The sequence below is a fragment of the Eptesicus fuscus genome, chromosome 9 (assembly GCF_027574615.1).
Source record: "Eptesicus fuscus isolate TK198812 chromosome 9, DD_ASM_mEF_20220401, whole genome shotgun sequence".
NCBI lineage: Eukaryota > Metazoa > Chordata > Mammalia > Chiroptera > Vespertilionidae > Eptesicus > Eptesicus fuscus.
The window spans coordinates 846,487-868,310 of record NC_072481.1 but is presented as its reverse complement, the minus strand read 5'-3'; the positions used below and the strand labels follow the sequence as shown (position 1 = coordinate 868,310).

General features: G+C 68.3%; 1 protein-coding gene across 1 annotated transcript in view; it reads right to left on the bottom strand.

The window, feature by feature from the left end:
• Nucleotides 1–310: 310 nt before the first annotated feature.
• Nucleotides 311–21,824, bottom strand: part of SKI (SKI proto-oncogene) — a 51,211-nt gene continuing 29,697 nt past the window's right edge. Inside the window, exons 2-7 of the mRNA XM_008151711.3 lie at nucleotides 6,681–6,803; nucleotides 6,412–6,527; nucleotides 5,480–5,739; nucleotides 4,898–5,199; nucleotides 2,297–2,527; nucleotides 311–2,081 (exon numbers count right to left, since the gene is read on the bottom strand). Of these exons, the coding sequence (XP_008149933.1) occupies nucleotides 1,893–2,081; nucleotides 2,297–2,527; nucleotides 4,898–5,199; nucleotides 5,480–5,739; nucleotides 6,412–6,527; nucleotides 6,681–6,803 (1,221 nt within the window). The 3' untranslated portion in view covers nucleotides 311–1,892. The remainder of the gene's footprint in view (nucleotides 2,082–2,296; nucleotides 2,528–4,897; nucleotides 5,200–5,479; nucleotides 5,740–6,411; nucleotides 6,528–6,680; nucleotides 6,804–21,824) is intronic.

Genomic DNA, 21,824 nt, shown 5'->3' with positions numbered 1-21,824 from the left:
CAGGGAGCGGCCCAGGAAGGCTGAGCTGCTGGTGAAGGGGGGCCGCCGTGCGCCTCCTGCCCCATCGCTCCCTCCCCGGGCCGGGTGGGACAGGAAGCCACTGCGTCTAGCTCTTCCCGATGACGTCTGGGGACGCAGCTGGCAGAGGCGTGGGAGGCTGGAGGGGCCAGTGCCAGGGGACGGACAGGTGGCTCCCTCGTGTCCAAGTGGGAGGAGTCGCGTCTCCCTCCGGAGCCCGCCGGGCGGCCTCGGTCTCCCTGCGGCTCCGGCTGGGCAGCTCGGCCGCACAGAAGCACGACACGCACAATGCTCCAGCTACACCGTTTAGTTTCCCTTGAAAAGTGACTGAAAAAAACACAACTCTAGAAAAACAAGGCTGACACGGCATTCTGCGAGTTGCCTAACTGACCCTTTACACAACACGGTAATAATGCCCATCGAGGGGTATGCGTGTGGCAGAGGTTAGATTCCATGCATACAGGTTTAATAACTGCAAAAGAACAACAAAGCGGAAAGAAAAAAACGAAACCCAAACGCTCGCTGCGAATACACGGAGTCCCTTTTGCATTGCACTTCAGAAGGCCCAGCAGCACCCGGGCCCCGGACACCCAGGCGCCCGCAGGGGGCTGTCCACCCGCTCTCCGCCCCGGCCGCGCAGCTGCCGTGGTGTCAGGGCGGAGGCAGGGAAGAATCCGGTAAGGTCTTCCTCGCGTCCACGGATACCGTCATCTGCAGGCGGGCGGCGCCCGTCTCCGGGGACATCACTTCCAGCTTGGGCGCAGAAAACCTTCTACGATTTGCATAAACAACAGCGGAGAGTAAACGAGATTATCTGGAATAAATGCAAGGAACTTATTTTATAGTGGCAGATTCGATCGCTATGAAGACGGATATCTGGGGGTAAAAAGACGAGTCGGGATTCGCTGTACAAGATGCTGGAAGGCACAGAGCTACCCCCCGAGTTCAGTTTTTGCGTTTCGTTTCCTTGTGATTCCCTTGTTCCACCGAGCACCAGAGGGTTCTAGACGCCGAGCACGCAGGCCGGGACCTGCTCTAGAGACCGGGTTCGACGTCTGAAAAGTAAAAACCTGTCAACCGGGGGATAAAACGGGGGAGGTTTCCGACAAAGTGCAGTTCGAAGTGGACGTTTAGATGAACAAACGAAGAGAAAGAAAAGAGTGAAATAATGCTGTTTGTTCCGACGCTGCGGCCTCGGGTGGAGCGACGTCTGCCCAGCCGAGCAGGTCGCCGCGGTCAGGCGGCACGGAGAGTCCGGTCCCCCCGGCGGGTGGCGGGCGCCCCTGCCCCCGGACAGGGCGAGGGCGGGCGGGCTAAGGCGGCAGTGTCAGCTCAGGCGCGGGTGCTCCCCGCTCCCCGCGGCAGCACAGGAGACCTGGGTCCTCGTCGCTGAAAAAATAGACTCTGGAGAAAAACCCTTCCTGTCCGCATGCGGCCGCGGGCCGCTGAGCTGCGATGGCTTCGCCGGGCGGCCGCCCCGGCTCCCTTAGGGTCCTCGATGGCGTCACGTGTGGTGGGGCTTTTAAAAGTTAGTCATTAAAAAACGTGTTGATTTTTTTTTCTGAATGTCAAGTCTCCTTATTGGTTTTAAATAGCTTATAACAAAAGTGTAAATGTTGGGGTGTCCCCGCAAGCGGAGGCCGCGGCCAGCGGCCGTCCGGCTGCGGCGGGGCCCAGCTTGCGCCTGAACGTGGCCGGTAGAAAACTTGCTCTGGATTCCAAAAGTATGTGGTTGCAAACACTTGCTTGGTTGTAGGCACAGTAAGACGTTGTGCTATCTGGGCTGGGAGGAGCGGCCCCACGCGGCCCCGCGGCGGCGGCCGCCCGCCCGCCCTTCCCCACAGGGTCCAAACCGGACAACGCAGGCGGGTCCGCTAGGGCTCCAGCTCCGCGGCGCTCTCGCTGCCGGCGGCCTCGGGGCGGGGCCGCGGCCACAGCTGCTCCTGCAGCTCCTTCACCACCTTCTCCAGGTGCTCGCGGGCCTCGCGCTCCCGCAGCAGGTCTGCGCGCAGCTGCTCGCGGTCGGCCTCGGCGTGCTGCAGCTTCACCTGCAGGTCCTCGATCTGCAAGGGAACCGGCGTCAGCGCCCCGGCCCAGCCCGGCCGCCGCCGGGGCGGGAGAGCCTCCGGGGTGCCGCCCAGACCCAGGCCGTCCACCCGCCGGGCACGCGGAGCCTCAGGAGGGGCCTCAGTGCGGCCGGCGGAGGCTGCCCCGCCCACTCCCCGCAGGATGGCCGCGCGGGACACGGAGCCCTCCCGGCCGACCCGCCCCCGCGCACCTGGGCGGAGTACTTGGCGCGCAGGCGGCCGGCCTCGCAGCCCTTGTCGCACACCCGGGCCTGCCGCGCCTGCTCCAGCTCCCGCTTCAGGCGCAGCCGCGCCTCGTTGGCCTCTTTCATCTTCTTCTCGTTCTCGGCGCGGAGGCGCTCGATCTCCTTCCGCAGGTTGCGCTTCGCCTCCGTGGCCTCCCGCAGCTTCTCCTTCTTGGCCACGCGCAGGAACTCCAGCTCCTGGCAGAGGCTCGGGTCACCGCCCTGCCCGGACCCACCCCGCACCCCACAGGGAACAGGCCTGGGCGGTCAAGCCACGCAGATACACACACAGACACGCACACACATACAAAGACGCGCACACATGCAGACATGCACACACAGAGACATAGACACACACAGGCATGCACACATACAGAGATGCACACATACACACAGGCATGCACACAGACGCGTAGACATGCACACACAGATGCATGCACACACAGAGAGACACACGCACAGACATACAAAGACGCGCAGACATGCATGCACACACAGAGACACACACAGGCATGCACACATACAGAGATGCACACATACACATAGACGCGCACACAGAGAGACGCACGCACACAGACATACAAAGGCGTACACACATGCAGACATGCACACAGAGACACAGACACACACAGACAGGCATGCACACATACAGAGATGCACACAGACACATACACACAGGCATGCACACAGACACATAGACGTGCACACAGAGAGACGCACGCACACAGAGACGCATGCACACATACAGATACACGTGCGCACACAGACACACACACAGAGACAGACACACACACAGACATGCACACATACATAGAGGTATACACATACACACATGCATGCACATATAGACATACAGACACACACACATGCACACACACGCCTGCCCGCCCTCCAGCACTCTTGGCCGCTCCATGGCACCTGTGACCCAGCAAGTGCCACCACTGGGCTCCTCTCTGCCTCACACCCTCGTGTCTCCCTGCACCCTGACGGGTCCCCACAAGGTCCCGCGGCCTAGGCTCTCACCCCCCGCGTGCCAGGGCTCCGCTCTCACCAGCACCCACTGAGCCCGGGGTCTGGCCAGGAGGCTCCTGCACTGAGAAGCCGCCGCGGGGCCTGGACCGCCTTCTCCCCGAGCTCCCTCTGTGCCCACGGTCCCAGCCCGGGGTTCCCTCAGCTCCAGTGGCAGGTGGCACCGAGCCAGACAGAGGCCACCCCTTCCCGGGCGGCTCCAGCTGGTCAGCGGGGACCCCTGCAAACACGCTCATCAACAGGCACGTGGGAAGTCACACCTCGACCAGAGCCGGGCCGGAGGGCAGCGCTGGGGAGGGGAGGGCAGCAGAGCGCAGAGCCTGGTGCCTGAACCACGCGCAGAGGGGGCGTTTGAATCCTGGGCTCTCAGACCGAGACCGCAGGGCTGTGTGTGCTGGCAGCCCACGTGTGAAGCTGTCCCCGAGCTGCCAGACGCCAGCAGAGGTGTGAATTCACCAGAGCTGGTGTGAAGGCCCCGCCCGCCCCCGGCGCTGGGAACGCGCTCAGCCTCCCCGCTCGTCAGGGCAGCAGCAGGCAGCCGGGGATGGCAGTGGGGACAGCGGTGGGGAGGCTGGCTGAGCTCCAGGACCCACAGGCGGTCCTGCCCCGTCCGCTCTGCTCGGGGGGCGAGGGTGCCAGTGAGGCCCCGACGGCTCCAAGCCTCCAGCCCCCGTCACAAGAAAGTCACTTCTGAGGGACTGGCTAGACCTGGTGGGGGGAAGAGGCCGTGTGTATGGAGGGGAAAGAGGCCGTGTGTATGGAGGGGGGAGAGGCCGTGTGTATGGAGGGGGGAGAGGCCGTGTGTATGGAGGGGGGAGAGGCCGTGTGTATGGAGGGGGGAGAGGCCGTGTGTATGGAGGGGGAAGAGGCCGTGTGTATGGAGGGGGGAGAGGCCGTGTGTATGGAGGGGGGAGATGCAGTGGGGGGTGGGGGAGAGCCGTGTGGCGGGGAGAGAGGCAGTGTGGAGGGGAGAGGCAGTGTGTGTGGGGGAGGCAGTGTGTGTGGGGGAGAGGCAGTGTGTGGGGGAGGCAGTGTGTGGGGGAAGAGCCATGGGGGGGGGGGAAGAGCCGTGGGGGGGGGAGAGCCGTGTGAGGGGAAGAGCCGTGTGTATGGAGGGGGGAGAGGCCATGTGTATGGAGGGGGGAGAGGCCGTGTGTATGGAGGGGGGAGAGGCCGTGTGTATGGAGGGGGGAGATGCAGTGGGGGGGTGGGGGAGAGCCGTGTGGCGGGGAGAGAGGCAGTGTGGAGGGGAGAGGCAGTGTGTGTGGGGGAGGCAGTGTGTGGGGGAAGAGCCATGGGGGGGGGAAGAGCCGTGGGGGGGGGGAGAGCCGTGTGGGGGGGAGAGCCGTGTGGGGGGAAGAGCCGTGGGGGGGCATTGCCTGTGCCTGGCGCCCTCCTTCCTGAGCCACGCGGACGCCTGCTGCTGGGGGCCGGGCGTCACCTCCTTCTAGAACCCAAGGCTCAGGAAAGGCCCCCCAAGCCCCTTCCCGCAGACACGCGTGCGCCCCGCTGTCAGGGGAGCGGCAGCCGCGCCCTCACCTGGTGGAGGCTGCGCTTGGCCTGCAGGGCGGCGCTCAGCTTCTCCTCCTGCTTCACGCGCATCTTCACCACCTCGTGCAGGAACTTCTCTTTGGCCTCCTTGGTGTCCAGGCCGCCCTCCAGCGCTTGTCGCAGGTGCTCCAGCTCCGCCTCCAGGCCCCCGCTCGGGGCGTCGGTGGGGGCCGCGGTGTCGGGGGCCGTGGGTGGGGCGGGCGGGGCGTGCACCCCTGGGGAGCTCAGGTCCTTGGCTGAGCTGGATGAGGTAAAGGACGGAGAGGAGAGCGAGGACAGGGAGGAGGTGACTGTGGAAAAGAAACAGGTGCAGGTTACAGGGGAGCTCACAGCCGCTCCCAGGAAGGGCCGGCCGGAGGGCGAGGGGCCGGCCGGAGGGCGAGGGGCCGGCCGGAGGGCGCGGGGCCGGCCGGAGGGCGAGGGGCCGGCCGGAGGGCGGGGCTGGCCTGGGCGAGGGGCCGGCCGGAGGGCGAGGGGCCGGCCGGAGGGCGAGGGGCCGGCCGGAGGGCGAGGGGCCGGCCGGAGGGCGCGGGGCTGGCCGGAGGGGCAGCAGGCCGGGCTCACACGTACACTCCTCTCTGCTCTCCACCTCCACCTCCGCCTCCGAGTCCCTGTCGTCCTCCGGGGCGACTGCGGGCGCCTGCGTCTCTGTGGCCCCAGGCGTGTCCACCAACTTGCGCTTCCGCGGCTGGATGCAGGAGGCGGGGGGCTCGGGGGCCCGGGAGACGATGGTGGCACATGGCGGGCTGCTCACGACCTTCTGCTGGGCCGGGGGGGCCAGGGCCACGTTGGGGGCCACACCGGCCTCGAAGCTCTTGTAGGAGTAGAAGCTGCGGGCGGGGGGTGAGCACGGAAGCCTGAGGCGGACCCCGCGGGGCCTTGGGAGCCGAACACTGGCTGCCTCGGCTGCCACCAGCCCTGACTCTACAGAAAGTTCCGGACGAGCTCTCCCTGACGCCCATCACAGGGGCCAGCACTCGCAATGGCCGGGCAGCTGGGTCTGGGCATCAGGAAGCCCACAAACCACCCCACGCCACGCACACAGACGCCTAGGCAACGCAAACGCCAGGCGGCCTGGTTGGCTGCTCAGTGGTTAGCGTGTCGGCCTGTGGACCGAAGGGTCAAAGGTTCGACCCCGGCCCCAGTCGGGCGCGTGCAGGAGGGAGACCAACCATCGACGTGTCTCTCACGTGGATGCCTTCCCCCCGCCCCCCCGCCCCGCCCCGGCCTCTCTAAAAATCAGTGGGTAAATACCCTGGGGTGAGGATTGACAAAAAGCAAGAAACAACAAAAACACGAGGCGGGTCCCCCTGCCCCAGCCCACGGAGGCTCAGGCAGCAGGCAGCTGGGCCGCAGGAGCGTGCGTGCCAGGGTCGCGCACAGGCCACCACAGGCCACGCATGCGGCCGCCTGAGGCCGTCCCTGGGGGGCAGCTCAGCAGGGAGCTGACCATGACTCGGAGGCTGCAGAGTCCACCGGTGCCCAGGCCTGCGGCCCCTTACCTGTCTCGAATCAGGGCCGGGAGGTGTGGGGAGAGCTCCTTGTCACTGGCAGAAACCGCAGGGGACCAGGGTCGGAAGGCGGAGAGGCGCTGGCGAGGGTGAGCACAGCCCAGGCTCTGAGCGGGAGGGAGAGGCACCGGTGTCAGGGGCCAGTGAACTGCACTGGTGGCCCTGCCTCCCACGCACCGCCCCCACAGGCCCCGCCTCCACAGGCCCCGCCCCCCACAGGCCCCGCCCCACCCACAGGCCCCGCCCCACCCGCGCAGAACCTTGCTGGAGGAGCTGGCCAGGGTCCGCAGCCAGCTGGACTGTTTGTCCTTCTCAGAAGAGGTGGGGTGCTGGGAGGGAGCGTCGTCTGTTTTCCTGATGGAGACGGGGGGCTCAGAGGAGACCTGGAGCGACACAAATGTTCCCGTTGGCACTTGGGGACGCCCCCCCAGCCCTGGTCACCCTGCCCTGGGATCAGCCAGCACTGGTGCGCTGCGGGGCGGGAGCCACAACCCGCCCGCGATGGCAGCCGTCCTGGGAGCGGGCCACGCACCGCACCGAGCAGGTCCTCGGCGGACGGCCTCACCATCGCCCCGCGGTGCCCGGCAGCGGCAGGAGCCGAGGGCCTCTCCAAGTCTGCGCAGAACGGCCCCGCCTCCCCGGCCCAGTGCTTCCCTGGGGTGCCACCCGGCTCCCCCAGAGTTCTGGATTTCACCAAATAGAACTAATTTCAAAAACTGCTTCTGGCCTGTACTGCGGGGGGAGCGGGGAGCAGCCTGCAGCAATGAGCCCTCCACGCTCACACCAGGCGAGCTGAGCTCCCCCACATGTCGCTCCCAGGCTCCTGGGCATCAAGCACAGACCTCCCAGCCAGGACTCCCGGGGCGCGCAGGAATCTACCCCCAAGGTACCAGCGGCCTGCGCATCCAGGAGACCCCGTGGCACCCGGAGCTGTGCCTGCACCCACACCACAGGCCCACACACCCACGGAGGGCGAGGGCTGCGGGACAAGGCCCAGTCACTCTCCCAGCCTGTCCTCAGGAGGAGGGGTGGGGGGCCGCCCCGTCCAGAGCGCTGGGAGGCAGGGTTGTGCCACAGAACTGGCCCGGAGGGGCGGGGCTCCCCTGGGGTGGGGTGGGGGGGGGGAGGGAGGCGGTCAGTCACGGGGCTGCTCACCACAGCTGTCACTAGGGATCAGGAGACCCCAGGCCGGACCCGGGCAGGGACCCTGGCCCGAGGGCTCCAGGGGAAGGTCCTGCCCCGGCCCACGGAGTGAGCAAGCCAGTGCGTGTGCGTGTGCGTGTGCGTGTGCGTGTGCCAGGCGCTCGCACCACTCAGGGCAGCCATTCGTCCTGCAGCCCCTCTCCGCCCAAGGCACAGGTGTGGGTCGGGCCGGGAGCCCTCACTCCCCAATTTCACTCCAGGAAGCAGGCAGCCCCAGCCCCAGGGGGACAATGACCCCAAACACGTGGGGCCAGGAGGGCGGTCCAGGCGGCACGGAGCAGCGCCCCGATGAAGACGAGCTCTGGGGAGAGACCCGCCGGGTGCTGCCTTTTAGGGGAGACGCCCCTGAGGGTGCCAGCGGCCGGCCTCTGCCTGCACTGGCAGATGCCCGCCACCTGGGCGCAGACGGTGGGGGGCGGGTTACATGGCAAGGGCGGGGCTTCCTGTCTGAGCGGATGGGACGCGGGAGGAAACAAGCCGGCTTCTCACCAAGAGGAAAGCCACAGGCGCCGATTCCGAGAACCTCAGGGAGGGAGACGGGGGTGTCAGACGGCCTGCTGCGCGGCCACACCCACCCGCGCGCCCATCAGCCCGGCCCCAGCCACTGGGCAGGGTGTACAGGGGCGCCCGCACCTTCGGGGTTTGGGCACTTCCTGTTCAGGGCAGTGTGCGGACACTGGGCACGCAGACCGCCGCCCGGGGCCGCCCAGGGCCTCCCGCACCGGGTGCTGGGGCCGGGGGACCAGGCGGGACCTGGCGCTGGGTGAGGGGCAGGCCGGGCGGGAGGCCAGTAGAGAGCCTGGTCCCCACGGAACACATGCCTGTCCCTCCTGTCCCTGCAGAAGAAACACCTGGTCCCTGAGCTCCCTGCCCAAGGGCCAGGCCCGGAAACCCAACGAGGAGGGACAGGGATTCTGCCACCTCGGGCCGGGGAGGGGGCGGGGGCTGGGGAGGAGGAGGGGCTTGGCACCAGACCCGGGTGAGGTCACAGACGCCCTGGGGGCGGACACAGCTGCAGGAAGAACCATGCGAGGGAGGAATCCCGCGGAGGAGGCGACACCGCTGTCCAGCCGACAGGCCGGGTGTGAGGCCGAGCTGGGACCGGCGGGCAGGAGAGCCGGCCAGTCTGGGCAGTGGCCAGGCCACAGGGCTCGCACCCATCCCGGCCCCGGGCTGCAGGCACTGGGCGCTGCGGGAGGGGAGCGACCTGACAGGCAGAGCCACGGGGAAGACCCTCGAGGAGCAGCGGGCTGGGCGGAACTTGCTCAGCTGCCAGGGTCAGGAGCAGGTGGGACGAGGAGCAGAGTCCTCCAGGCCCCAGGGGACCAACAGGGACCAAACCCCAAGGCCCCCGACGCGGAGCCCAGGAGCGTGCCAACCTGAGAGGCGCTGGCGGCACCGAGAGCCACACACGGCTCCATGGGGCGCGGGGCGGCCCGGCTGCGGGGACCCCTGCAGGCGGACCCTGTCGGCACGCCCTGCGGCCAGGCCTCTCCTGCGGTCACTCCCTGGCTCTCCGGACACCTGCGCGTCTAATTAACCTCTAATTAACAGCCCGACAGCGGCCCACACCACAGCTTTCCCTCTCACTGCCCGCTCCGTGCCGACGGCCCCTCAAAGCTGCCAGACCCGGGTGTGAGCGACTTCAGCAGAGGGTCACACTCCCAAAGCCGAAACAACACCCGCACCCAGCCCGCACGCGCCGTGTCCCGCAGCGGCCAGCAGGGCAGCTCGGGCGCAGCACCTGCCCAGGTCCGCTTCCGACGGGGGAAGGCGAGCGAGCTGGCCCCGAGGAAGCCCCGGTGACGCACGCGGCCGAGAGCACGCCGAGGGCGGTGCCCGCACAGCCCTGGTGACCGCCGCGCACGCCTGAGCAGGCGTGTCCCGCACACTCTGGTCAGCTCCCTCTTTCCACCCGTCCAGCTGGCGGGCCGCACAGGGAGGAGGTGTCGGTGCTGGAGGAAGTCAGGCTGGGCCCCCCACTGCCACCCCACAGAGGAGGGCCCCCCAACTCCAAGGGTGAAGGCACAGACCTGCCTGGGGGAGCAGGGACCGCCCGTGGAGCTCAGAGCTGGTTACCACCCACATGCACGTGCCGCCCTGGGGCACCCCTGCCTGCTCCTCCGTACCCCACCTGTTCCTGCTCCACCACCTTCTCCCTCGCCCCCTCTGCAGGCCGGCGCCCCATCCACGGAGCCACACGGCCAGGGCTAAAGCCAGACATCTCTACGCGCAAAGCACACCGTCAAGAAGGTGGAGACAGGCCGCCTGAGCGAGGAGGAGAGAGGACCTCGGGTCAGATCCTCTCACAGGGCCGGGTCCAGCGTACAAACAAAGCAACTCCCCCCAACACACACACACACACACACACACACACATGGAAAGGGTCAAGGACGAACAGACACTTCTTCAAACAAGACACACGCGTGGCCGACAAGCACATGAAGGGACACGCAGCATCGCTGGTCACCCGGGAAACGAGTGTCACACCGCAGCCAGGCCCCGCCCCCAGCAGGCCCCGCCCACGCCCACGGGAAACAGCGAGGACAGGACGGGGGGCCTCCGGAAGCCTGCGCACTGCTGGCGGGGGCGCAGCACGGAGCCGGCCTGCGGGAACATGGTGGCAAACACGCCAGGAGCTGGGACCCACCGGGAGGGAGCGTCTCACCTCTGACAACTGCGCGTGGAGCTGCAGTCACCCACGAGCTGACCTGAAGAACGGGGGGAGGGCTAGGCCCCACCCACGTGCGTGGGACCGTGTCCGGGTCCCCCAAGTGAAACACAGCAGCCCCCCCGTGACCCGGCAACTGCACTCCTGGCACGGACTCCAGACTGTGGGAAACACGTCCACGTGTGTGCTCACAGCAACCCGACATGGGAACCGCCCCGTGTCCGGCGGCGGGGGTCTGTCCACACGCGTGTGAGGCCCATCAGGAGGGAGGCTCGGACACGCGCTGTCACGGGAGGAACCCTGAGCACGGTGCTCAGTGAGGAGCCGGCAGAGGCCACGGTGTGTGGCTCCATCCACGGAAGGCCCTGAACAGGAAGTGGGTGCTGGGTGCTGGGTGCCGGGCGGGAGAGCTCCGGGTGCCGGGCTGTTCGATGAAGAAAATGCCCCGAGATCAGGGGAGGTGACGGCGCCGAGACTGGAAACCCCCGACCTGCGCTCTTAGGAAGGGTGCATTTTATGTAAATTGTCTCAATAAAGCTGTTATTAAAAAATCTACTTTAAAAAAGTGAAATAATCTGCTGGGTGAAAACCAAACCGCTGAGGTCAGTGGTTTCCGACGCCCTGTCGCCCAGCAGAGGCCGGGGCAGCTGCCGCGAGGCGGGGAGACGCGGCGAGCAAACAGCCTGTGGCCGCGCCGCGGTGCCAGGCACGTCCGAGCCTCCACACGCAGGCTCCCCAGCGCCAACCCCGAGGCACACGTGGCTGCACCAAAGGTCAGCTCGCCGGAGCCTCCAGGAGCAGGAGGCCGAGCAGCGGGCGGGGGTCAGGCCCTGACGGCTGCCCGGGCCCTCGGGACACGCGGCCCCGCCCCGGCCTGAGCGGTGCCAGCGAGGACGCAGTGCAGGGCGACCGGGGACTCTCAGGGAGACGGGGACCTGGGCTCCTGGAGGCTGCGCCCTGGGAAGGTCCCGTGGGGGAGGGCGGGAGGCACGCACAGGCAGGGGCTCTGGGGAGCGGCCAGCCCCGCGGCGCTCACCTGGCACCTCCCCAGGTGGACAGATGGCCACCGCACACAGCAATGGGCCAGGGCACGTCCGGCCTTCACTAGACCCGGCCCCTCCGGTCACCGGATGGGCTTCTGTGCTCTGCCCCTCCCCACGGCCCCCACCCTCCGTGCCTTACCACCCGGGTCCCCTCGCAGCGGCCTGGCCGCACGGCTTCTCCCAGCCCCAGGAGACCGGGGGAAAGAACGTTCCAGAAAGGAACAGTTCTCGAGGCGATTGTGCAAACGCAGTGGAAAATGAAATAAAGACGGGGAACGGAGGGAGGAGGGACTCTGGGGCGGGGAGACTGCTCCGGGGAGGTAGGAGCCTGGTCCGCCAGCGACCTGCAGCGCCTCCCCTGCGCGGCCGAGGTCACCACGGCCACGGGCAGGACGTGCGCTCGGGGCTGGGCTGTGACGGTGAGGCACTCGGGGTCTGGAGAAGAAAGGAAGCGGACGGAGCAGCCCCTGCCCAGAGCACGCGCCCCCGTCCCACCGCCGCGAGCAGAGGCACGTGCGCGTGGGGACACCGCGAGCTCGAGGCCAGGCGAGCGCGCACGCCCATGATGGGACCACATCACCCACTGCAACGCCCCTTTGCTGGGACCTCCCGCTGCCGGCGTTACCAGGACCCGGGCGCCCACGGCCCCCACAGAGCACCCCGTGGGGCGAGGACCAGGAGGCACAGTCCTCGCTGAGGGGTGCTGGGTGCCCTGTGAGCAAGCATCCCCGCAGGCGGGCCCTCACTCCCGTGCCCGGGACCCCCCCCCCCATCTGCGCCTCAGACCCTCCGGAGGTCTCCCGGGTTGGAAACCAGGAGCTATTTTTACCGGCACCGTCAGTGCCTCCCACGTGGGGAGGCAGGTTTCAGATTCTGCTTCGCTGAAATTAACCTATTTTCTGATGATTGTGGTACAGAGGCAGCCGATTAAATTTGTAAGACAACCCCAAGCTCCAAAGTGACGTGGAAACAGCGATTTTAAACAGTCGCTGTGATTTAAAAAACAAAAAACAAAAAAAACCCATAATGCACCTCTTTCTCCCGCTGCCCCCCTTTTCTGAGGACACCCCGCTGACCCACACGGGCCACTCAGCACGGTCCCTCCCAGGCTCCACGTGGGGCGGGCCGGGGCGGCAGCTCCGAGTCCCCCACACGGAGCCCTCGGATGTGGGGGGGTGCCTGTGCCTGGGGCCCCGTGCCCCCCCAGCAGCCCCTGACTGCCACCCTCCCTCCTGACCCAGGGCCTCCCCAACCCCACAGAACCAGGAGACGGGTGGGCGGGCGGAAGCTTTTCTCCTTCCAGAAGGCCCAGGACGACAAAGCGGATTTGAAACCCGTTCACTTTGGGGCTGGGGAGCCCAAGGGTCCTTCCCCAGCGCCCGGCCGCCCAGAGGGAGACAGGAGAGCGGCAGAGGGAGGCGCAGCGGGACGTGGTGGGGCTCCTGGGAGGCAGGACGGAGGCCGGCCTTACCACGGGGACTCGCGCCCACCAGCCCTCACCCCGAAAGCCGCCCAGGGAGGGCCCTGCCCCCAACAAGCCTTGGACACCAAGGGCCCGGACCCAGAACCACCGGGCGCAGGGGCCGCCAGGCCTGTGTGACGAAGAATCTCCCAGTGACGCCGCGGCTCGGCCTGGGACCCCCGGCCTGGCGGGGTGGGCGCGCTCTGACGCTGGGCTGGGAGCAGCAGAAACACGCAGTGGCCGCCTGCGTCCACCCTCCCGCCTGGGCCCAGACCCTCCCTCTGCCCTCGGCCCGTTCCCTCGCCCCCCACATCTGCGGCAGGAGGTGGGTGGGCCCTCCGCCGCCACCCTCCCGGCCACCTCCACCCTGACTCACAGCGGCATCGGCCATGCTTGGGCACACCAAGATCTCCGTGCATGTCCATGCACATGCATGCGTGTCACATGTGCACACGTGTAAGAACACATGGTGTGTCGTCTGTCGGAGGTCAGTGTGCGGCGTGAGGCAGGCCCTGAGGGCCTCACAGAGCTAAGGGCGCAGAAACCTGGCTTTGGCCGCACTCCCACCAGGCTGGCAGGGGTCTCGGGCGCCGGGACAGGTCCTGGTGTAAGCGACGCCCCGCCTCCCCGTCTGGTCACATCGGGACAGGGCGTTGCAGGTGCTGGCCGAGGGGCTACTGGACCCCAGGCGTCCAACACGAATGTGACTGCCACAGTCAGGGCCCCGGGACCTGGCGGCTCCTGCCTCCTCCAAACTCGGCTAAAGCGGGGCCTCCCCAGCCGGAGGAGAGTCGGAGGCTTCATCTCAGCAGAACCAGCAGGTAGAGGCCCGGTGAGCGGCCGTATGCCCGTGTGTTTGCACCCGCGGACACCTGGTCCGACACAGGAGTTGTGTCCCCGGCCACGCACCCCCCAGGCGCCATCTCCCCGCCACCCTTCGCTGCGGGAGGAGCAGCTGGCCCCGCGCTGGCAGCCGAGCCTGCCAAGCCTCCACGCACAGAAAGCCTCGCCGTCCCACCCCTTCCCAGCACAAAGGCTCCGCTCACGCCCTGCGATGAATGATGCCTAACAGCTCAGTCCTAAGGAGACGCAGGGCTGGGGAGCCCGGGGGGGGGGGGGGGGGGGAGGAGGCAGCTGGGGTCCCAGCGGTGAGAGGGGCTCCCCGCCCGGCAGGGGCCCGGCAGCTGGATGTGGGCGGGGAAACAGCCGTACGCAGTCGGGGTGGGTGGTGGGGTTTGGGGAGGGGTCCAGGGGCGAAGGCCTCCAAACCTGGAATTGAGTCCCAACCGCCCGCCACCCTGGGTCTCCCCATCACCCAGGTCCCGAGGACGCTGCGCTGCCACACCCAGCGGGCCCCCCGCAGCCAGGCCTCAGCGCAGACACCACGGCCTGCGAGCGCAGACGTGACCCCGTCACAGCAACTCGCCGAGAAGAGCTGCTGGGCACCCCACCTCCTGTGGGAGGCACCGCACGGGCCCGACCCCCATCTCAGTGCTAACCGTGCAGGCAATTCACCCGGCAAAACCACAAAAGGGGGCTCAAGAAAGGCTGGGGAGGAAGAGGTACCTTCTCTAAAACATCCCCGGGGCCCCCAGAAGGCAGTGTGCAGCCCACACCCCACCCCACTCCGGGAGGCCCCGTAGGTGAGAAGGTGGGGGCACTCTGGCCGGGCACCGTCCACCTGCCCACGCCGGGAGGTCCCGCTCCGCCCGGATCAGGGATTCTCATGTCCAGAGCCAACACCTCCCGCCTTCAAACCCACGGTGCACACCCAGTGGCACCACCTGGCAGAGGAGGTCTGCACAGCCCCGACCCGAGGGGGGCCGAGCGCCTCCAGAGGCAGGAGGGGGGAGGGGGCCCCTAGCTGCCCCCCCCCGTCACTTTAGAATCCAGGGCTGCTTCGTGGGCGAGCAACTTGCCCACAGGGTTCCAGCTCTGCTGGTGCCACCGTGGGATTCTGGGCGACGTCACCTCTGAGGATGGGACCGGGGTGTGCACAGCCCCGTGGGGCCGGGCAGGCCGAGGAGAGCCACGGCGTAGTGACCCCGCCTTCCGCTCCGCAGTGAGTGCACGTCGCGGGGACGGAGACGTGGACAAGACGCGCTCCCGGCACGGACGGCCGAGTCGAAGGCGCTCACACGCCATCGAGATGGACAGCTAAACCAACGGCAGGAACTTCCACTTTCTGTGCTTGCGACACCGTAAGTGGCCGTGAAACCACACACGCTCACAGGGAGGGGGCGAAGGGCTGCGACGAGGGAGCACCTCCGTCAGGAAGCAGGACGAGCGCCGTGACTGCCGTCCACGTGGGGCCCACGGCACGGCAGGGGTCACCGGTGGCCACCCCGCCGGGGCCTCACGCGGCCACAGGAGCGTGGAAACGCCTCGCCGCGGGTTTACCGGCCAAAGCTCCGGAAGGAAGGCGTAACGCCGCTCCACGTCTGAAGCGCCGAGCGCACGCCGAGCGCGGGCAGAGCCGGCACCGGGGCAGGAGCAGCCCAGCGCCCAGCGCCGCGTGGCAAGGCCGGGTTTCCCGGAAAACGGCTGCGCGAGGTCCAGAGCTCCGCCACACTGCCTGCCACCCAACTCAAGAATATTCTAGAAGCTCCAAACACCAGGAAATAAAACTAGACTTCAGTGAAAACAAAAACCTTGTGTGCCTAACTCAAATCACGGAGTAAAGAATTCCTCCTTTTCACACCAGGAGGGTGGGGGTGGGGGTGCATCTGTACAGAGCAGGGTGCCGTCCCCAGCCCTCTATGCCACGGGACAGCCTCGCAGATCCGGCGTGGGCGCGGCCTGCGCGACGGGAGGGGCAGGGCAGAAACACCCGGGGGGACTCTCAGCAGCACGCGTTCTGGGGTGCAGGAGCCCCGCTCAGCACTGCAGGCTGGAACCTCCCCGGGAGGGGCTCCCAGGAGGCGGCCGGCTGGGGCGGGGGCGGGGGGACCCAGTGCTGCGCCAGGAGGCGGGGTCACAGGGGAGGTGTGTGCAGAAAGGAAGGCAGGCCTCCCCCCCGCTTCCCCCCCACGTCCTTACGATGGACAGCAGGCCCAGACCCATGCGGCCTTCTCTGCTCCACTGCCCCGCCCGCCCGCAGGCCAGGCTCCCGGGTGGCTGCCCTCCAATCGGTGGCTGTCTACAGACCCCCAGGGCCGGTCCCCCCAGGGCCGGTCCCCCCAGGGCCGGTCCCCCAGGGCCGGTCCCCCCAGGTCAGCTCCCCCCAGGGCCGGTCCCCCCAGGGCAGGTCCCCCCAGGGCAGGTCCCCCCAGGGCAGGTCCCCCCAGGGCCGGTCCCCCCAGGGCCGGTCCCCCCAGGTCAGCTCCCCCCAGGGCCGGTCCCCCCAGGTCAGCTCCCCCCAGGGCCGGTCCCCCCAGGGCAGCTCCCCCAGGGCCGGTCCCCCCAGGGCCGGTCCCCCCAGGTCAGCTCCCCCAGGGCCGGTCCCCCCAGGTCAGCTCCCCCCAGGTCAGCTCCCCCAGGGCAGGTCCCCCCAGGGCAGGTCCCCCCAGGGCAGGTCCCCCCAGGGCAGGTCCCCCCAGGGCCGGTCCCCCAGGGCAGGTCCCCCCAGGGCCGGTCCCCCCAGGTCAGCTCCCCCCAGGGCCGGTCCCCCCAGGGCAGCTCCCCCAGGGCCGGTCCCCCCAGGGCCGGTCCCCCAGGGCCGGTCCCCCCAGGGCCGGTCCCGCTCCGGCAGGAGGCGCAGTCCGGGCCAGGCCTTCCAGGCAGCCCTCCGCGGAACAGGACACTTTCACCCGCTTTCCAGCCAGGAAGTGGAAACCAGCGCCAGCCCCGCCCACACGCGGGTCTGTTTTGCTTCCTGGCGCCCCCCCTCCTCGGAGCAGCAGACGCCCTGGTTGTTTTCTCTCCATAGAAACCGACACAACACTGAGCGGCGCTCGGGCCGCGGGAGTGGACGGTGGCGCTGCCCAGCTGCAGGGAGGCTGGGCGCGGGGGGCTGGCCGCGGACCAGCGCCGTCACCTGTGCCCCAGTGCCTGGGCCGCCGGCGGCTCACGGCCCCCAAGGAGGGGACTGCACTCCACTCTGAACGAACGAGGAGACTCAGAGGCGGCCGGCGGGGAGGCGGGGAGGCGGGCCGCGGAGGGGCACCTTCCCCAGGGCGCTGACAACACTCCGCAAGATGCCCTCACTTTCGAGCACCAACAGCGACAAACGGGGCGGCGGGGCGGGCGGGGCAGGGGCAAGGCCCTGCCAGGGTCCAAGGAGCCGGCTGTGTGGGCTCCTGGGGCTGAGCGTCCGGGGGAAAGACGGGGGAGGGGGGTGCACCAGACCACACCTGGGGCCACACAGCGCTGCCCCCGAGCAGCCCAGGCGGGACCCCGAGGTGCCCCTGCCATCACCCCCCCCCCCCCAGGAACCCTGTGTTCCAAGTAGGACACGTCTCCCAACTGCACAGCCCTTCACAGCCCAGAACCAACGGCCCCAGAGCCCTCGCTCCTCACAGCAGAGCCCCAGGCTCCAGGCCCTGGCGCCCCAAGAGGCAGGCAGCTTAGGCTCCGGCACCAGGGTCCCCACAGGCTGCCAGGCCCGCGTCCAGGTGAAGGCCTGCACCCGGGGCTCGGCCCAGGACTGACACCCCCCCCCCAATGCCAACATCAGCCCGGCGCCAGGCCCCGGCTTTCACACGCCAGCAGGCCCTTCCTTCACCACCAGACCAAGGACCATGTGGGAAGGGCGGGGTCTTCCGGAGGCTTCTTGGCAGAGTGGCTCATGGGGGGAGGGGGGACAGGAGGGGTGACCAGCAGCCCTTCCCAGGCCCCGGGTGGACAGCCGGGCTGGTGTTGGAGCTGTGGGCCCCGTGGGTGGAGAAGCCCCGCCCACCACCCAGCACCGACCTGGGCCCTGCGCCTGCTGAGGGGAGGTCACAGCAGTGGCGACCCCCCCCCCGCCCACCTCCACGCTGACCCGCACCGAGCCTGGGGCTCAACGACCCCCTCAGCACGGGTCTGCTGCTTCATCGGGTTCCACACTGAGCACAGCCCGGCTCCTCCCCTGGTCTGAGCGGGTTTATCTTTCCACGAGGTGCACGTGCGGGGTGTCGGGTAACGCGGCCTCCCGCACTTCCCGGAGAGGCCACGAGGAGAAGGCCTGTGCCCGGGCTTCGGTCCCGAGGGCCCAGCTCCTGAGTACAGACAGGATGCCGAGGGGCGGCCTCCGGGGAAGGGGCCGAGGGGAGCCCCGGTGGGGTGCTTCCTAAGTGGCGAAGGGGTGGGGGCGCCCCTCGGTTCGCTTTTGAAAAGCCGGGCCTCCACGGCCCGCCGAGACCTGCCTGGAGCGGCGGCGGACACGACGCGCACAATGGCGGCTCGGGCAGAAAGAGCCCTCTGTCTGCAGGGCTGGGCGTGCGGGTTTGCCTTGGCGGGGCGACAACTTTCCGCAGCCGCCCCTCCCCCGCGCCCTCGCGTGCAGCTGGAGCTGTCCTTAGAGGGAAGGAGGCATTTCCTGTGTCCCCTCCCCCTAATTTCCCGGCATTCTTGGCAAGTCCAGAGAAGAGGCAGCAAGAACAGGGAGGGGGCCGCCCACCAACCCCCTCACGGGGCGGGCACCAGGGCCCGGACGGGGGAGGGCGCACGCGGTGCCCAGAGCAGGCCGAGGGGGTCAGGGGCTCGCCGAGCTGCCTCCCCTGGGGTGGCTGCCAGGCCCGAGGGCCCCGGGCGCAGCAGGAGGGACCGGCACACAGGCCCCCCGCACCCGGCGCCTCCAGGACACAGAGGTGCCAGGCGGGCAGGAGTTCAGGTGACGGTCCCGTCACCGCCACTGAGCCCCGCACAGGCGTGCCACACGGAGGTGCGGCCTGGCCTCCAGGGAGGTGGCAGGGAGGTCGGGCAGGCTGGGCTGGCGACCACCAGGAGCGGCTGAGGGCCCCCGAGGCCCTCTCCCACCTCCCCCGGGGGCCCTCCCATCTGAACCTCGCTCTGCATCCAGGGAAGACGGGTTTCTACCGGTCCTGTAGAGCCCAGTGCCCGTCAGGGAGTAGGCCTGGGAGGGACCCAGCTGGTGTGGCGACGCCCCCGGGGCCAGGGAACACCCACACAGCCCGGGGGTCACCATGGACACGTGTGTCTGAGGCCGTCAGGGGCCCTCGGTGTCTCAGGGCCTGGCCCTCAGCCCGGGCACGTGCCAGGCTCGCTGGAACTTGGTGGGGGGGTGCTGCTGCCACGGTGGTGACCACCTCCCTCCCGGGCCCAGGGCCCCAGCGCCAGGTGCTGGGCCCGGCGTGAGGGCATGGCCGGGCGCGCATGGGGCACGCCGCTGCTCACCGTACAGGGCTCCCGTGCAAGCCCTCCCGGCACTGAGGAGAGGGACACCCTGCCCCGGGAGCCGAGCGCAGGTACACAAGCTGCGACTGGTTCGTGGGCGTAAAGACTTGGCTCCAGCAGCCACGGTGGACCGTGAGGCAGGAAGCAGGAGTCGCGAGCAGACGGCAAGGACAGCGCCCCTGCCAGGCTGCCCGGAGCGCCCGCCGGCAGCCCTCCTCACCGGGGGAGAGGAAGCCCCTCGCACAAGAGCCGCTGGGTGCACACTGCTGGTCGTATGTTGCCGAGTCACGCCCTAGCTGGAAGCCGCCACGAGGAGAACGTGGTCAAGGACACGGACGCACGTACCGACGGACGAAGCAGAAGGTCACAAGCTCAACAAGCGTTGCGTTTTTGCCCCGGCCGGTGTGGCTCAGTGGCTAGAGCGTCGGCCTGCGGACTGAAGGGTCCCGGGTTCGATTCCGGTCAAGGGCACATGCCCGGGTTGCCGGCTCAATCCCCAGGAGGGGGTGTGCAGGAGGCAGCCGATCAATGATTCTGTCATTGATGTTTCTCTCTCTCTCCCCCTTCTGCTCTGAAGTCAATAAAAATATACTTCTTAAAAAGTATAAAATCGTTTTAGACTTAAACGGTCTAAAATCGTTTCTTTTAAACAAAATACTTCCCACTGGTGAGCCGGGGACCCTCCCTCCAAGCCCTGACGGAGAGAACTGCGGCTCCGTGTGCTGCGGTTGGAGTCTCCGCCCCGGCGGGCGGTGTGCCCCGGGAGCCGGGACGGGCCAGGGAGGTGCGTTCGGGACTCTCCGTGCAGCCAGGAGGAGGACGCTGGCCTGTGGCTGCTCCGTCCCTCCCCCGCCGGGCCGCTCGGCAACTTCCTTCCAGCAAACATTTAAAGCCGTACTAGGATGTCTCCAGAAACAACACCCCACTCCTCCTGCCCAGGGCTGGGGGGACCAGGCCCCGCCCAGGTCATGTCAGAAAAATGAACCCCCCGTTTAAGACCGTACACTCAGACACCCCAGCCCGAACGCAAGCCAAAGGGCCAGCATGTCCTCGACGTGTGTGACCCTCTGGCCCTGCCCTGGCCCCTGGCCTCCCCGGCCCTGCCGCTCAGCGCAGCTCCCCTCTGCTGCCCCTCCAGCGGCCACAGGCGTCCTCCTCAGGGAAACCACGGGGCCCGAGGGCACCGTCCATCTCGCCGCCCATCGCACGCTGGCCCTGGCCTGGATCCCGCTCCTACGAGCACGTCGTAGGGTCACGTGGCCAGGTGTCACGGGGCTCTGCGTGGGGGACAGGCTAGCCGCGTGCCGGGACACAAATGGCCACGGCGTGCCCACGGAACTCAGGCGTCACGTGAGCAGGTGGAAGGACGTGAGCCGGGACGTACACGCAGGCTTCGCCGAGCACGCGCTCTGGAGGCGCACAGCCAGCACCGCGGAGCGAGGGGCCCCACACGCCAGGGCTCAGCCTGTGAGCACGGACCTGCCCCCGGCAGACAGAGAGCAGCGGAGGCGCAGGAAGAAAGGGCTGCCCGGCACCTCAGCCATGCCGCCTCCAAGGAATGACGCCAAGACGGTCCGAGACAGGGCCGTCCCGTGCCCCCCCAGCCACACGACACCCTCCCCAAGGCCCGCAGCTCTGTGCACCCCCCATCTTCAGGGCCACCAGAGGGGACTCCGCACAGGGGTTCGTGGTCACAGAGTCACTGTGGGGGCCCCCAGCCAGACCTGGGGCCACAGGCCGCGCTCAGGTGAGGAGCCCGAGACACCCCTCGGAGTCCATGCTCGGACCCCACACGCGTGCGCGCCATGCTGGGCCCTGCGCAGCGGCTGGAGCCGACCCTCAGGAAACGGCGCCCACTCCTGCCGAGCCCACGCCTCCCCACGGCTCCCAGCCGCCGGGACCAGGAGGACAGGTGACGGTCGGCAATGTGACCGACAGCAGGAGGCGCAGGCGGCCAACGCTCCGCCCGCCCGGGGACTCGGGTCCCACCACAGACGCAGAGCGAGGAGGAACCGCGGGGCACCTGCCTCCTGTCGGGCAGCTTCGCACGAGGGTCCGCGGGGCGACCCCGTCTTCACCCACAAACAGTGTCGGATACAGCGCCAGCCACCCACCCACCGGCCCAGCACCACGTCTCCCAGAGCTGGGCGCGGGCCGAGTCCCAGGTCGGGGAAGAGTGAGCCAGGCGGACACGTGGGCCGCGAGATGGATGTGTTTCTGGCGGGAGGCAGGCCCGTGTTCACAGCGGGCAGCGTCACGTGGCCAGCAGCTCCCCGATCTCGGACCCGGGCTCCGGGCTCCTGCCGCCTGCCCCACCCCGGAGGAAGCGCGCTGAAGGCCGGCTGGGAGCCAGGGCGCCTCAGTCTCACAGGTCACCGGGGCTGCGGGTGCGGGCGTCGCACGTGGACAAGGTGCCCACCGTCCTGGGAACAGAAGCGCGACTGCCGGGCACACGCGACAGAGGGGCGAGGAGACCCCGCCGCCACAGGGCGCTGAGCCGCAGCAGGAAGCCCGGCTTCGGCAGAACCCGCTGTGGTGCCACGGACGACATTCACGAGACGTGGGCATGTCGGACCGCAGGGGCTTGGGGGCGACCAGCAACAATGCGGGAATGCTGCCTCCCCCTCCGTTATTTCATCTTTTTAAATATATTTTATTGACTTTTTACAGAGAGGAAGGGAGAGGGATAGAGAGCTAGAAACATCGATGAGAGAGAAACATCGATCAGCTGCCTCCTGCACACCCCCTA